The 17,480-nt window shown below is 41.7% G+C and overlaps 3 protein-coding genes across 4 annotated transcripts in view; all 3 read left to right on the top strand.

Moving 5' to 3' along the window:
- Qless (decaprenyl diphosphate synthase subunit 1 qless) overlaps positions 1-5,687 on the top strand; it is a 49,139-nt gene extending 43,452 nt beyond the window's left edge. For both annotated transcript variants that reach the window (XM_076794998.1, XM_076794999.1), the window contains exons 5-8: positions 1,633-1,722; positions 2,368-2,499; positions 2,567-2,761; positions 3,414-5,687. In XM_076794998.1, the coding sequence (XP_076651113.1) occupies positions 1,633-1,722; positions 2,368-2,499; positions 2,567-2,761; positions 3,414-3,635 (639 nt within the window). In that variant the 3' untranslated portion in view covers positions 3,636-5,687. The remainder of the gene's footprint in view (positions 1-1,632; positions 1,723-2,367; positions 2,500-2,566; positions 2,762-3,413) is intronic.
- A 513-nt stretch (positions 5,688-6,200) lies between these two features.
- Positions 6,201-15,851, top strand: LOC143358267 (dnaJ homolog subfamily C member 9). Its single transcript, XM_076795276.1, has 4 exons — positions 6,201-6,309; positions 6,440-6,754; positions 6,825-6,991; positions 15,362-15,851. The coding sequence occupies exons 1-4, from the start codon at positions 6,216-6,218 to the stop codon at positions 15,617-15,619; spliced, it is 834 nt and encodes a 277-aa protein (XP_076651391.1). The 5' UTR covers positions 6,201-6,215; the 3' UTR covers positions 15,620-15,851.
- LOC143358262 (uncharacterized) lies at positions 7,635-9,553 on the top strand. The gene has a single exon (XM_076795266.1). The coding sequence runs from the start codon at positions 7,933-7,935 to the stop codon at positions 9,286-9,288; it is 1,356 nt and encodes a 451-aa protein (XP_076651381.1). The 5' UTR covers positions 7,635-7,932; the 3' UTR covers positions 9,289-9,553.
- Positions 15,852-17,480: the final 1,629 nt, after the last annotated feature.

Below are 17,480 nucleotides of genomic sequence, written 5' to 3'. Positions count from 1 at the left end.
TAGCAACGCATTAGGAATATGCGATTCAGTCACACTTCGAAATAGCCGGTAGCAGCCTGGCTTGGTGTTAAAAGCCATTAAGAAAGTGTGGTTTCAACGTCTCGCGTACAGCGTTGCTCATCAACGCTTTCATTCGCAGACTCGGAACAAAAAGAGATACCCACGAACGTGGACGCCACGCGTTGTCAATCCTGACCACTTTGTTTCATCTTTTTTCACCCTTCGCTATCGCTGTTATTTGCGCTCGGTCCAACCCTTATTTGCATTCCACCGACTTTCTAACAACGCTGCACGCACGACCGCGCTCGTCGTAATGAAGATACGAATGATAACTGCGGGCATGATCGGTGGCACCGACCTGATTTAACTTTGTAATGAACGAGAAAAATCACGGTTCTACAGAACCGATGGTTACCTCAATTGGACGATTTGCATAGACAGTGTCGCATAACAGTGTAATCCTTAACACTCTCTAATCGAAAGATTTAAATGGCTCGTAAAATAATACCATTGCGATATTAGCCTCTGCACGCAGCACTCGTTTGTTCGCTAATTTACATACCTAGAAACTGCATTAATTCACTGACATTCAGTAGGAGATAATTATTCGTTTCTAAATTAGCTGTTAAAATATATACATTTTTAGTTTATGTAAATTACATGCACGTTTGAAGAGTTTTCAGTTGGTGTTAGTAGACCCGAGAAAATGCCGTGTTTCAAATTTTTCGATTTACGATTATTGAGATCATGAAGCAAAGACAGAATTTGCAAAACCGCGTGGCCAAGCATCGAATGTAATTTTTCTTTTGTCAAGCCGTTGTCTAACAGAATTCGACGAGCGTTTTAAGGTACCAAGAAATAAACATCTCGTTAAACAGCAGGACATCTCTCTTAATGAGTCCGCGTAACACGTACGCGTCTTTCCAAAATGGCCGACACACGGTGAAAGTTTTCCTTCGAAATCGGCAGTCGACGTCCGATTCGATGAAACTTTAGGAACACCGCTTATTAAGAGTAATCGAGAAAATAATTAATTATCGGGCGATTCCCGTGGCTTCCGGCGTTGTTCTCGAGGTTTTTCACGATGCTCCTCCAATGTTACGCTTTCTGTGTGCGCTTTTACCGTAATCGTGGACCGAATTATGCTACCGTACACCCGTGAAACGTGCAAGATGAACGAAAGAAAGTAGCCTCCTCCGCTAACAAGTCTCGGCGGCTGCCCGGCTTCTCGGAATAAAATCAAACGGCTGGGAGATCGTTATCGCGCATTAATTACGCGTAACCGCGGCCGAGTACGCAGGAATCACTAGCACGTTGTGTGTGGGAGATAAAGTAAAACATGCAGAAACGAACGTTCTTGCAATGAGTTCTTCCTTTCGAAAGATGCACGGTGAAAGGTGTGACTGAAGATGCCGCGATCGTGCGGTCATTTCATCTTGTTTCGCTAATTCCAAATGGAACAACTGGCCAGAATTCATTTTTCTACTTGGTGCCACTATACTAGAATAAAATGAAAATGTTATCCACGAATTAGGACATATTTCGAAGAATAAATTTTTCCTTTTTGCTTGTTATCTTTTTAATAATGCTTCAAAAACCGGCGCTATTGACAGTCTCCTATCTTGTTCGCAGGTGACGATGGCGGGCGATTACATTTTGGCAATGGTGTCGATTATGATAGCCCAGCTGCGAAACGACGACGTCACCCTCACTCTCAGTCAGGTAAAATTCAACGTCTAAAATCGTAATTCTCCTCGAATGATTCTTATAGCTTTCGGCGATCGTTTAAGGAGTTACTCCGCATGCAAGAACCTAATCGTTTGCACGCACACAATGTCAGACTCCTCGGGAACACTCGTGAAAGAGACTCGAAAGTCCGGATTGAAATTTTTAGTGCGAAAGTTCTCTCCTGGAGGAAACGGCGTTTGAACCGTGGAGCAATCTTGCTCAACTTCTCTCCGTTCAAAGAAAACTTTCTAGCCGATTTATAAATATTAACTCGGCTGGAAATGATTTTATTATTGTTCCGATCCAGTTGATTTGAACTCGGCTGGATTCGCTCGTTCGATGAATCATACTTTTAATTGGACTTGTTTATCCTTATTTATGCCGAAGCGTGTTTTATGTCGAATAATGAAACCCGTATTCGACGAGGCAAGATCGGAAGAAATGAAATGCAGTTTAAGTAACGAGCTGTTTACAATTTCGTAGAGGACAAGTTCCGTAGAGAACAGAGAAAGAAAGAAAGAAAGTTTGCAATTTTCTTTTGGATCGATTATAAATATATTATATGGGATAACAACCACGATCTCTAGGATCTTGATATAATCCTGACGATAAGTATTGACAAGTCCAGGTGCTTTCCAGGTCGTGACGGACCTGGTGCAGGGTGAATTTATGCAACTCGGGTCCAAGGAGACGGAGAACGAGAGATTCGCACATTACCTAACGAAAACGTACCGCAAAACGGCCAGTCTGATCGCCAACTCGTTGAAAGCTGTAAGTTCGGAAAGATCGCGCACAAACTCGCCTGGGGTCCATGATAAATAGAGCTGTTTTGCAACAGGCGGCGATGCTAGGAGGCGCCGACGATCAGCTGGCAGAATTAGCTTTCCAGTACGGTAGAAATGTTGGCCTGGCGTTCCAATTAGTCGACGATCTTTTGGATTTCGTCTCGTCTTTAGAGGCGATGGGCAAACCTACCGCGGCTGATCTGAAACTCGGCCTTGCGACTGCTCCGGTTCTTTTTGCATGCGAACGGGTAAGAGTCTAGCAATTATATCCCTTCTGCTATGTCCACACTGGACGAGCATCAAGCAACTTTTTCTCACTACTCGTTGCCTTGTTCTTCTTCTTCTTCTTCTTTTATTCAGGTAAACGAAGAAGAAGGCAATCAGGGGCGACAAAAAGTTGCCTGACCTTGCTTCAGTACGGACATGGCTTTAGCAATTGCCATCAGACACAAAGAAAATTTTCAGCCACAGTAGTACTCCTTTGGTTATCCGACAAAATTGCTTCTGAAACGCTTGGCTGTTCCAGGATGTTAACATTTTAGCTACTGGAAGTTTTAATGGTTACGCTAGAACTAAAAGAGGTTTAAGATTGGGTCCACTTTTACCCAGGGTTTCAAATGTTCCATCTGAATTTTAACGTCCTGGCAGCTAGTTTGAGTTATCACTTATTTATATTAGATCCAATAAAAGAATCAGCGTTGACGCCAAACGAGTAGGTTCAGAAATATTTGAAAGAAAATTATTACTGAGGATTTCAGTGGATCCTCAAAAAGTGTCCACCTTTGCCAGGGTTGAATGAGATTCCCACAAGTATCCTACAGTTAAGGGTTAACAAATGTTTCGGTTTCTTAAGAATAAGAGTTAATATTTCTACAAGAGTGATTCCCTTGTCTGTTGCAGTACCCAGAACTAAACGCAATGATCATGCGCCGGTTTCAAGAGCCCGGGGACGTCGAGAAGGCGTTCGACCTGGTGCACAAATCGCAGGGTCTCGACCAGACGAGATTCCTCGCCCGGAAACACTGCGTGGAAGCTGTGAAGCTCGCGCAATCTTTAGCCGAAAGTCCATACCAAAAAGGTCTGCAGGTCGTCTGCGATTTAGTATTGAATCGCATGAAGTAGCGACGTGAGAAGCTCAGATCGAAGGAGAGACGAGTAATGTAGTCGTGAACAGTTAACGTCGACGTTGCCTAGCCAGCATTGTCGACCGGGGGCTGGAGGATGTCATTCGAACGAAAGATACACAGTGTACCTTTGATAACGACAACGTTGATAGCAAATTGTCGAAAAAAAATAACAAAAAAAGAAGAAGAAGAGGCAAGATCGTGGGCTACCACCTTTTTTTCACAGAACACCTGACGTGTATTCGATATGCTCGTAACGAATGTGTTCCGTCGATCATCGTTGGAGGATAATTCACTTGTTAGACCAGAAACTCGCAAGTTTACGACGGTTATCGTTAGATAAATATTTACTAGAGGATTGTTCGAGATACGTTTTCGAAGCCGAGAGACAACGGGGAAATTATTTTTATAAAATTTCAATGTAGGTATTACATGAGAGTATTGCAGAGTTTAACGATGATTATTGTCTGCTGGGTGACAGTGTCTCGGGGACGCGCGCGCGGTTTCGTTTTTTTTCTTTTCTACATGCGCTCCCTTGTCGACGACGCGCGACCGAGTGTTTTTAGGAATTTTTAGGAGTAGCAGGGACGATCCAATCACCAAGTGCTTAGGCTATTGTCTTGTGAAAGAGGAGACGCACCATATTAAAGGAAATGTAAAAACACGGGCGGCGATGCTTATCGCGCTCGACAGCACACATATTACCTGATTCTTATCGACATTGTCAATCGTAACTGTAAATAAAATAATGTGTAGGATTAGTTAAACTATGTTAGGATTGGTAGCTCTTCCTGATTGTTCTCTCTCTCTCTCTCTCACTCTCTCTCTTTCTCTCTCTCGCCGTGGCGTAGACCTGCTGTGCACAACTCCTGATGGTAAAGAAAATTTGAAGGGAAAATTGCGCCAAGATAGTTTTCGAGATGTTTTTCGAAACAGTCAGGTAACAAAAATTGCAACACTCCGAACACTCGAAGAATAACAATCGCAAGAGTACCAATACTAAACGACAGCATAATTTAATGTTTTGTTTGAAACGTGCGAAGAATGTTTACCAAAGAAGACTTTATGGTCTTGATTCTTCCACTTGTACCAACAATTCTGAATTTTTGGCCTGTCTGATATTATCGCAATTATTGCAAATCGGCATCATACATATATACACGATCGAATCAATTAGTTGTTTATATTATTATTAAAATTAACCATACTATTTTTACGTGAAAGTGTTTCGATGATAACGGAATCAACATCTTCCACAAACGTTCGTTTTGTTTCTTTCTTCTTTTTTATCTCGATAGATGCAAAAAGTGCTCAAAATATTATTTACTACATAACTGAACATATAGGAATAAATGTATAATAACTTCTATTTATAACGTGAATTAATGTATATAATTTCTCTGTAAGGTAACAAAAAATCACTGTTGTAAGATTATTAATAAAAAATACAATTGCAATCATGTAATTACGATCAAACGTAGATTTTAAGTTAGGGTGAGAATTGGGACAACAAAGAGAAAGTAAATGAAGCTCTCGATCTCCTGCATAGGCACGGTTATTCTTTCTTTATTTATGTATCGCCTGCCACTTTGTATAACGCAATGGAAATTTTGATTGTTGCAAGTATTAACCGAAAAAAAGGACAGTTTATGTAATATTTATTTATGACCTACTAACTAGATACGGAACTGAATACCCATTGACAATAACGTCCTGTAAACGTGCTGCACTGTATAAATGTACTGGTATTACGAAATATAGCAACGGAATGTTGTTTACGTGTAAACAATGTAAACATACGATTGTAAATATGCGATTCTTTGTAAGCACGCTCTGGATGCATAACTTTTAATGTTGATAACAGCGGAAACTATAAAATCATGCTATCAAAGTGAAATGTTTTTAGCTTAGATCGATTAGCTTCATTATTACTAAATTGTAAACCATAAGGTTTAATATCTTATTTGTTGTGTTGGGTTTACTAAATCCATGTTATAAAAATTATATTATATAATGCCTTTTTAATATAAACATTATATCGAAGTCTAAACACTGCTTAATTTTTTAAATATTTATACGATTAATGTTGACCATGGAATTCTACAAGATTTAATAAAAGAAAATCTCCATTAATGTACAACTCCTAAAAATATATTTTCCCCCACATTCTCCTCATACGAACTTTGTTACTTAACTCTATTATAATTTAATTGTATCACACATTTGGGGGGGGGGTATGATTTTATTTCTGTAGAAGTTAGTCTAGCATATTAGATCGAGGAAGTTGTTACAACAAATATTGTATTCCTATTTCTATAAGTTTTTTGTGATTTCTAACTTGAATTTTAAATTTAAATGTACGTCATAAAATATTTTCATGTGAGAAAGGTAACTCGTTTCGAATTATTTTGACCGGCAGTGGTATTCCGTTGCCATAAACCGAACATAGGTGTCGCTAGCTTCCGGTTCGAACTGTTTAACCAAAAATAAGCGCCAAACCACAACACGCAAGTCCCGTGTTCTGTCAATCCGGTAAATCCAAAACAAACTCCGTCAGTATATACCTAACGTCAAAATTATGGCAAGTTTATTGGATCTCTGCGAACAGTATTTCGGCGCTCGTGATTTCTACGAGGTCCTCAAGATTTCAAGAACCGCCAACGACAAACAAGGCAAGTGCACACATAACCTACCCGTAAAGTTTACTATTTACATCCTTAATTTATTCAATACTTAAATAACTATTATTATATATCATTTTACAGTATTATATTTATAAAAGTTTTCTCGATATTTTACTAGTGAAGAAAGCATATCACCAATTGTCTCTACTCGTACATCCCGATCGCGTCGAAGAAGATGTCAAGGCAGAAGCAACAGAAAAATTCAAAGTTCTTGGACGAATTCATTCTATTCTCAGCGATAGTGAGAAACGCAAGATATACGATCAGTCGGGTCAATATGACGAAGAAAGCGAAGAAATGATGATGAGAAACTGGGCGGACTACTGGAAGACTCTTTTCAAGAAGATCACAGTGGAGGACATTAACAACTACGAGAAGAAGTACAAAGGATCTGAAATTGAGATTAAGGATCTGAAACGTGCTTATATGGACAGTAAGTGAATCGAACTATATTCTATCTCCAGCAAATGGAGTATATTATACATTGAATATTTTGCTTACAGGTGAAGGAGACATGGATTACATCTTGGAAACTGTACCATTCACCAGCTGTGACGATGAACCAAGATTACATGATATTATCCAAGGTCTGATAGAAAAGGGTGAAGTGCCAGAATACAAGGCTTTCACAGAGGAAAGTGAGAAAAAGAAGCTACGCAGAAAACGCAAGGTAAGGGATAAATATGAATAGTTGATTGGTAAGTGATTTAAAAAATTATTATATTTTCGAGAGCATCAATTCATGTAATTCAGTACAAGTTTAAATTAATTTTCAATAATGTATCGTAGACATAGCTTTTGAATTATTATAATAGATATCGTATAAGAAATACCTTGTCTATGTTCATTCACAATTTTTTCAAAAATTTATTCCTGACTCTAGAAAGACTAAGGAAGGTGCTTTCCATTAAAAATTTCTTACTATTATTGTTTACAGTACAAAAAGAGTTATTTATTGGCGTCTGTCTTAAAAAATGGTATTTGAGGAACTATTTTTAGTTGAACAACGGCACTAATTGTGAAACCATATGGTTCATCGATTAAGAAAATGATTAAAAAATTGTGTAGAGCGCAGATATTGAGCGTTGTCACGAGACACGTTAAGTTTTCCTTTCATACGATCGTTCGAGATTGCAAGTGGCGATGCGCTCATAAATTTGATCATGATGTCCCCCCACCCTTCGCTCCTGCTACACATCACATCAGAGATCTGACGAACAAGTGAGCAGCGCGCTATTTTCAAGCTTTTCTATTTTTATCATTAGATAGTACTCCTTCATGATTGGAAGTAGTAGTAGTAGTAGGAGGAGGTGGACTAGTAGTATGAAGATCAGAGGAGAGGGAGTACTAGTAAATAAGTAAAGAGGGAACGCAAGAGCCGAGTTCAGTCTAAAGAGCAATTAGGCCGGTTCTAGCCCGCTGCTCGATGCACTGAAATTTTCGGCTAAAATCCCTACCACAATGATAAACCACTGAATGATCATCCGTCGCGCGTACAAAATAATGAAACGCGTCTTCTACCACTGTAACGATCACCAAACTCCGCAGTCGATCCTGTGATTTTTTCGAAGAATACAAAAACGAACAATTTCGTAGAATTGGCTACTTGAAATGGGTGCCATAATCGAACTGTTGCTGTTGTCCGTTTTGTGTGCGAGTGTCGGTACAGTGCAAGGGGCCTGCAGACATGTGCAAAACGACGACATGGTGGAGTACTCATGCGTCGGCGGCCAGCTGTCCGATTTGGACAGTCTTCCAGCATCGACGGGAAAAATTCGGATCTCGAACATGCCACTTCCAGTTATAACAAGGGACACGCTCGCAAGATTCGGTTCCGACCTCTGGGTTTTCGGCTGCTCCTATTGCGAGATCAGAGACATCGAGCCTGGAGCCTTTCAACATCTGCAAAATCTGCAACAACTGAGCCTGGATAACAACCAACTGACCACCGTCAGGGAGTCCTCGTTCCGGGGACTGGACTACCTGACGTACCTGGACCTGAACTACAACGCCATAAGCACCATCGAAGACGGTGTATTTCAGACTCTACCTAGTCTGATCGACCTAAGACTTTCAGGCAATCGTCTCGAATGTTTGAATCTGGAAGACATGTCTAAATTGAAAGATCTGAAAAGAATGTTTCTAACCGAGAACTCTGAATTCAAGTGTCCCAACGCCGTCAGCGCCTACCTGGAGTCCCAGGGTGTGAACTTCGAGAAGGACCCTGAATGGAACAGGATCACCGAGGACCTGATCCCAGTAGAGCTCCCCTACGACACGGACTACTACGACAGCACCACGATGCAGAACACACCTTTGCCTCCATACCGAGAAAGACTACACCCGACATCTCCAATCCTACCTCCTGAACAACCGTCAACCCCTTCGTACATTCCTCCATTAGTCCAAAGCACGGAGGAAGTCGTCTACCATCCTATGCCGGACGTCTACGATGAGGAGAATGAGATGAGACCCTACGTTCCACCGAGGACAATAGCGCCTTTGGAGCCTGCGACGGATCCACCGAATCAACAGTCTGGCGTCGACGAGACCTTGGAATCTTGGCCGAGACTCACGGAGCCTTCGCCTACCAGGCCTCGATTCCCACCCCATGGAAACGGGGACAGCCAAAGCGAAGCCAAACCGTTCCCGTTGGCGCCTGTCCAGCAGCAAACGTCATCTTCCGTGGAATCTGATGTGGACCGTGCCACCAAGCCGTACACGATCAACTGGACCAAGATCATCGGACCTTTACCAACCGATACACCTAACTTGGTCCAACAAGTTTCGCCAAACAACGTCCAAGCACCCCCATCCGTCATGGCCGCCGAACCAGGCCCAACCACCACCGACAAACCTTTACCAAACTGTCCGAACTCGTCCTCAACGATCCAACGATCTCTCGGACTGGTCATACTCGCGGTTCTCATGGCCCTAGCCGGCCATGGCTTTGTGGAGGGATTTTAGCAAAAAATTGTAACTAACGTCTATAGTAATCAACGTCGAGCCGAATCGCTAGCGCGGACCTGTGCGGGCATTTACGTCGTAGCCTACCGTTGTATAATGTTATTCATGGGACGGTCAGGATGATGTCCATTAAACGATTGATCGTAAGGACTGGACTGGGTAATTGGTGTGCAGCTGGATTCGTCGTTTTCACTTCGGAACGGAACTGGTCCACAGTTGTTGGATTGGTTCTAATGGATACCGCGGAGCCTGCAGTGCTGATAGTGTACGTATACGCTTTTGGCTTTTATCCGAAGGGTGGGTCTTCGTATTGTCGTCGTTCCTCGGAGATCTTGGAGAGCGAGGATAGGGTCTGGATTGGGTTTAAACTCGCTTTTGATTAGGGTTTCGGATGTATTCCATGGCGACTTGTATTTTGATCAGTTGTAGATAGGTGTTGAACGTTCTTGCAATTGGAGCAAAGCGAGCAATCATTTCTGTCGAGATTATTATTTGAAAGATGATTTTCGATAGGCTTCTGATCGGCAAAGTATTAGTATCGCGCGATTGCATTTTTCCGAGTTAAAAAATACAGTTCGATGGTTGAACAACAACCGGGCACCATTAACAGGTGCGAATTCGTACGATCGCAGACTGCGTCTCGGTCCGCCATTTTGTACTTTCTTGCTTCGCATGGTGATCGCGGCAGTGCTCCGTATTCACTTCATTCATGCAACCCTCGGCTCGTAACTCGATAATCTATTCATAAATTCCGTACGGAGCGGCACGCCTAACCGAGCCGGACGCTGCAACGTTCCGTACCGAAGTTGTGCAATATTGTTTGCGAAGCGGGAATGCCAAATACGATTTCTGCGGGAACGCGACGCTGAATATCAATTGAAAGTAACAAGCAACGAGGGCCGCGATGTATCCGGTGTGGTAATGAAATAATTACTAATGTCGTCGGTCCAATCTAATGCTGGGTGTTATGCAACGACCTTGACCAAACCGCATCTGGTCAAGATACTCTCCGGTTTCTGCGATATCGCGTATATTCTCCGTTTTGATAGGAATCGCTCGGATGAGCGGCCGCGCTCTCATTTTCCAATTGTTGTCTTCGCTGAAAGACATTGCAGAGCGGTAAAGAGTGTAGAGGTGAAGGTGCCGTCATGCTTGCTGGTCAGATGTCAAATAACTGGGAGGCAAATCTTCTTTGAGGCCGCGCTTTCTGTACGGAATGGTCACAAAGTTACTCGAGCAACGGTTACGTTGAAAAAGCAGCCAGTTATTTAATGCCGCGTGTATCTCTGCAGGTTGGGGATGTAGCATAAATCTATAGAAATTGATAATTATAGGAGAACTCTTGTTAATCCAATCAGCGGACCAATCAGGGCGGTATAATTGCTTTATGAGCCTATTGTAGGATCAACTCGCACACTATTCAATATATTCGCAGTGACTTTATTCATTTCAGATGATAACGCGAATGTAGACAATCGACCTTTTAGTTACTTCTTCGGTTAATTTTCCTGCGCATTCGTATGAAAAAGGTATGGACAGGTACTGAAATACAAAGTGTAGATAAAATGGAATTTTTATTCAATTTTGGCAGTACGAACAATGGGGGAAGTGAGTTCAAGGGCTAGGAGATTTTACAATTTTTTCTACACGAAGTTACGGTAGTTCAAAGATAAAAATCTTGCATCGTACATCTATCACGGATATGCGGGTAGCAAAGGTAGCATTATGTTCGAGGCAGTACATCAAATTGAATTGAAGGCAGTGATGAAAAATAAACTGATGTTGTGATTTCGCGCATCGGTGAATTCTCCGCACGCCGAAAATCCGTAGTCTATCGATCACTGCCGAGAACGATTTACTCGGTTCCGTTTCGGCGGTGCTATTTATAAGATCGGTAACCAATCGATAGTACTTCGCGGCGGGCTATTTGCATCGGCGGAAACTGTGCCAAAATATGAAACGGCGAAACCGCGTGGACGCACACGAGCCGTTGACAGAGCGATGCGCTTCCGCGACCTTGAATCTCGCCTCCCGGTGTCTAGAGCGAACGACACGTATGTGTGTCGGCTCGACTGACACGCTCCGGAAATCGTTCGAATCACGAAATAATTGAAAATAGTCGTTGGGACCGTCGCGGCGGGCTCGCTCGTGTTGCGCAACACGCAACGCATTCCCTCTGGGACGAGTCATCGCCGTGGAATTTCGCGGGAATTGTGACTCCATTCCGCGGGTTAAGGATGCACGTGCTGCAACGTTCGAGATCCGGAGATGCATCTCCCGGCCACAATGGACCCCTTGAATCGATGCTGTTCCGAGCAAGGACGCCCGAGAAGCCTGTTATTTCGAGTTGGCATTGACGGGAACCGTTCGGCCGACTATACCGTGGTCTCTACACCTGTTGCAACAAGAACACGGGAAGCCTACTAACTCGAACTTGACACTAAACATTGGCCGCTTTGTTGTCACTTAACACGCTCGCATCGCGGCATGCTAATCGCTCTGACCGAGCTCCCGGAAACGTTTCGACCTCTCCTTCAAATCCGAACTGTGGACCCAGACAGAGGATGCTGGGGAACGGTTGCACCTTGTCGGAATGACCTAATTTCGCCAGCGTATAGTTCTCGCAAAATTATTAGGTTCTATTGTAGTCTCCTATTTTATTATGTACCGTTTCAACCCTTTGCATTCTTTGTCAAAGCTTTCAGCTATTGTTTAACACTAGATTTACGCAGCACTAGAATTGACTATTTTGCATTACTTTAGAAAAATAACGAGAACGTGCAACCCACATTTTTAGCAATATTTTAAAAATAATATGTAGCCAAAGAAATAAATTTGCTAAATAATTTCTCGTGTATGCATCCTTAGAGTCTTAATAATTTTAAATTAAAAATATTAGAACCCGTAAACCTAGTGTTACATACCAATAAGTTTAGCAACGCGAAAATCGTTTTGAATTACGGCCCTTTGGAGTAGCCGTTCGATATTATCGTCTCGAACATGGTGGTACCTTTAATAATTGATATACAATGCAAGGTTTTCATTAGAATTTGCAACAACAGCAAATTCTGTCTCACCATTGAACTGGCAGAAATATCGCGAACAGCTGCCTCGTCGTTGGTAACAGTGTATAATGGGTTTTAATTAGAATGTGTTTCAAGCTAGTCCGGAGTGCAATTTTGAAAACAAACATATTTCAGCATGAAGCCTCATTTTCGATGGGTCTGTGGTTCGAGATTTATGTGTCGGCCTTTGTGTTCACATTTCGATCGTGTTGATTAAAAATAAACACGATACTGCAGCTACTTACTGCATTGTTTTTGTGTTTACAAATCCGCGCAAGTTGTGCGAAAAATATTATTAACGAAATGACTCATACACCAGTTATTTTGGCCGATAATATGTCGTATACCAATAATACGAGAGACACAAGCAACAAATAGAGTGCAGATTATGCATAATGTTTTATGCATTACACTTCGTGCATTTACAGAAAATGCCACCGATTCAAACTGCACAAAGTACCATTTACTGAAATAAGTGCGCTTCTGTATAATTCTAATTTGCATCAATTAGTTCTGGGAAATATGAAATTGCACAAACGTCCGCACTTCAGTAATAACATATTTACTATTCAAGTGATGGAACAAACGTCCAGTAACTCTATGCTGTTGACTACTCATTCTACATTTAAGGGAAGCTCCATACCCGAGTGACATTCCGCATAATTTAACAATATGCATAGTCATGAAGAATGCTAGAATGTTTATTTAGTTCTGCACAGTTTGGAACCGTGCCATATCGTATTCCATGCTGTCCGCCATTCCACTTGACATTGTCCATCATTGCTGCGGAAAATGTGCTCTGAAATGGTGTGGCACACGGTATTGCACATAAAATTGCATAATCATGAGGTGATGTATGCATGCACGTGACCATTCCGTTGCCTTTTACGGAAAACCATAAGTGTAACGCGATGTACACCGTATCACTTCACTCTTCTATCAAAGTTGCAACCAAGACACTCGTAATATAACTAGAAAACATAAACGAGACGGAGAACAAATAATTATTGTAATTTCAAAAATAGTGATACAATTTTTAATTGCAGAAGTGGGTGGTGATTATAAATTAGAAAATATCACACATTTGACGAAATTATGCTTGAAGCAACTTGCCAGAACGACTCGTTTAAATAATAAACACGCACCGAAGGCTTCCAAAAATAATTTCGAACAATTTCACTTTGATCCGTCGTTTGCGCATATCGCATAAAATCTGCGGTTTGGTAGTCGAACCGAACAAAACCGTCTCGGTTTGCTATTATTAAGCGCACCAGAAGTTATTGTTCGAGGTAGTTGGTACTATCGCGATTTAAACACCGGTCCCCACTAAACATCGTCCGCTTGACATGAAATATAGTTCCACAAGGGTGGTTCAGGATGAAATATAGCGCAGCGGCGTAAGAAAGCGCATTATTTTGGAACGAGCAGTTTTCTTAGAAATAACACTGATGTCAACGCGAACGTGTTGAAATGTTCTTCAAGTGGAGCATCCTTGAAATGTTTTCCGCTCGGTCCGCTAGAATAAGAGAAATTCTGTCGGACGAACCTTCGATCGAGGATGATGCACCAGTTCCTCGGGAATCGCTGACTGACTCGGTTCCATCAGATATGAATCGAATGCCATTCCGATAACCCTCTGCATTCAGAATTTCGCGAACCGTTGTGCAACGACCTAACATTAGGATGCCTCTTCGATGTACTTGCCAAAAATTATAAATAACGGATTTTGCTCAGCGCCGAATTATGGAGTAGGTCACCGGGTATATGTAACATCATCGACAACTATGACCCTACGATGCGTGCCTCTCGTTAGAGATGACCGAATCTCCGTTTGAGATTTCCAACTTTCCTAAATAAAGCGCCAGTGAAATAATAGGACGATTATTATTCGGAATAGAAAACGGCAAAAATCGTAGAATTTTATTTCCTGGCTCCGGGATGCGTTACGTGCTCGTTCAGCTGTCAATCGAATGTCAGGGCTTCACCTTCGCAGGCAATTTGCTGAATTGGACATTTCCAGCAAAACAACGTTTCATGACTTGTTGTCATCGAGCAAATCAAATTGTCCGTGTTTCCGCGCATGAAAAATAAAAATTAGTCACGCGGTGCTTTTTAGGATTCTGTTTTTCTCGCACGCCATTTTGCCATGTTCAAGACCGTAGGTCGGTAAAATCTTTCATGGATTTTTATCGAAATAATATTTAACGACGTTTATTGCGCTTTCTATATTATTTTGAACGGAACTTTGAATAGGGAAAACTGAATACCTAGGGATTAGGCGAAGCATTGTTCCCGAGTGAGCAGAGCTCCGTCGGAAGAACTTTTACGGGCATAGAAATAGAATACCGTCGGGTTTCGCGTAATTTTGTTGAATCAGAACGGCCGTCGTGTTTCCGTTTCGATGGCAAAACGATACTGCTGGCTCGCTGCCATTGTTGCCAGAAACAATACGAAAATCCCGAGCAGCATCCGGTGTTATCGAACTTAATAAAATTAACTCGTCTTTTACGGGCCGGCGAGCACAAGTCACGAGGATGACGTCGAGCCGATAATCGAAGATAGACCGTATGGATCGGAAATAGAGAGCTACCGCGTGTCACGAAGTGCTCGCAATTAATTACGCTAATAAGCACCACGGTCTCTTGAGCCGCAGCCGTCTGATTTAACCGATCTCTCGATGTTATCTCGAACCCATTAAGCGGATTCCTTGTTCATGTAGGTCAAGTGTGATGTGCAGGGCGAAGTGGACGGAAGACGCACTCTGCGCGGATCTTTTTATAGTCAAGAGGCTGTCCCTAATTATCACGACAGAAAGGTACACGGTTTTTTACGTGTACACTGGAAATGTCGTCGTTAGAAAATTTGCTTGTACTCTCTAGTGAAGGTACATCGAGGAAAATACGTTTGAATTGCAAGGAGATATGTTCGTAATTTTTTTTTTTTCAGCAATTGGAGATGCTTTTTAGTGATCTGTGCTGTTGTTTTGACGAATGGTTTTTCTTTTGCAGTGGGCAAAGGAAGCCGAAGAAGCGGAACGTCTCGAGAAGATGCTGAAGATCGAAAACGAGGAGAACGCAGCTGCAAACAATTTGGCGCTGGCGATTCAGAGTCGCAACGAAGCCCGAGCGAGTCAGTCCGACAAATTCTTCGACGCTCTAATCGACAAATACGCGAAAAAAGCGGAGAAATCGACGAGAAAGAGGTCCTCACCCTCAAAAGCCGCTAAAACTACGAAACCCACGAAGAAAACCAAAAGGAAGACGTAGAATAGTGACGCTATTTGTACACAAGAACTTCCCTCCGTATCTCTTAACGTGCAACTTTTGTAACTTAATTATTAATCACGTCTGAGACGCGTACCATTTCACTACCATACTAGTTTCTACGAGAGATTCATCGTACGGAAATTTATCGTAAGAACCATCGGTTAAATGATAGTAAAATTTTGTTGTAATTTTACGTACCATCTCGTTCAAATATAACGAATTGAACAAGTTGTTTTTTTTTTAAATTTGCTATGTAATAAAAATGGAACTGGCTTTCGTTACTTCGTCACGATTTAATAAGATATTTCGTAAAAGAAAAGAAATCGATTATTTGTATTTGATAATAATAACATTGATATTAATCGATTCGTACACAATCTGTTTCAGACCAACAGTCGACACACATCCATTCTTCCTTACCAGTTTGTGGTAGCAACCATAACTTCTTCTTTACCTGTTCATGCTAAGTTAGCTGCCACAGATCACTGCTGTATCCAGCTTTAGTAAAGCAGATCCAGTGGTTCTCATTTTCATATTCGAAACTGACTACCCAAAAACACATCTACACATTTATCGATTTAAACATACTCGACCAAAGCACGCACCGAATAATTTTAAATATATTGATATACAACATACGAATTAATTGCTTGGTCATTTATGCCGGATTGCAGAAATTTGTATAAGGAACAAGAGGACCCTGCTGGAAGGAACGAAGTCATTAATCCCCGATACTCAAATTTTGCAAGCAAAAATAATGACGATATCGAAGATGGTGTTGCAGGTTTTTTTATCAGTGTTAGCAGTCGTGGTGCATATCGGGAACCATAAGTAGCCACAGCGCACGGTCAGCATCGTATTACGTCTGGGTTGAACAACAACACACTACACATCGGGTGACACACTTTAAGGCAAACGGCACATCAAGTTTTTTCATATTGCAATTTGAAATATCCTAAAGCTTATCCATTATGGAATCTTGTTCGATATCGACACCATAACGAAATTAACGACACACCATCCGTCCGATGGGACGGCATACTGATTAAGAAATTTGATACTACGATTTCCGTGGCTGAAACACTAATTTTCTGACAAAATGTCACTGTAGAGTGATTAATCGAACTGCTCAGTTATGCTCCGTTATACGAATGAAAAGCATAGATACCATTTTTAGTAGACCTTTTTGGTACGTGTACGTGATTTTTATACTTTTTTTAAATAGTTGAATATAACCACTTTATAATCACTTATAAAGACAGTTTTGATACTATTACTGGCTGAGACATCATTTTTTTAAATCAAATATTCCCTGGAGGTGGGATAGAAAATTATGAATAAATCCTTTTCCTTTTTCAATTTATTCTACGATGATTTTTATTGTTACTATTAATGTAAAATATAACGCTCTTCATACGTTACAGTGATGTACCGCGCGAGTCCTCAATTTTATAATAGTCTATCGCAGTGATCAGTGGATATTCTTAATTTTTTCCTATTGTTTAAGACTTCGACGCATAAGCTACTTCCCCGAAGAGAATAATCTTTCGAAAATCCTCGTTCCCAAAGGGTTGTTAAATCGGAACGCAATCGCGTGATTTAAACGCGTCACCCGTTGTGCACATGATCGGACGCACACTTAGGCTTGATCACGGCCATCTTATTGCGTCCGCGGGCCGCAAACATAGGTAGCAAAATGTAAACCACCGTCATTATTAACAAGACGTGTAATGGGACGCCGGGCTCCGGTTCGAGAAATAAATCGGCGGCACATACAATGGGGTCGAACGATATTTTTCCACGGCCGGCTAAACAGCAATTAGATCCACGGCCCGATGTTGTAGCTACAACCGACGAGCAA

Source organism: Halictus rubicundus, chromosome 10, assembly GCF_050948215.1.
Source record: "Halictus rubicundus isolate RS-2024b chromosome 10, iyHalRubi1_principal, whole genome shotgun sequence".
In the NCBI taxonomy this organism is placed as follows: Eukaryota; Metazoa; Arthropoda; class Insecta; order Hymenoptera; family Halictidae; genus Halictus; species Halictus rubicundus.
Note: the sequence above shows the minus strand (reverse complement) of the source record. Positions and strands in the feature narration are given on the sequence as shown.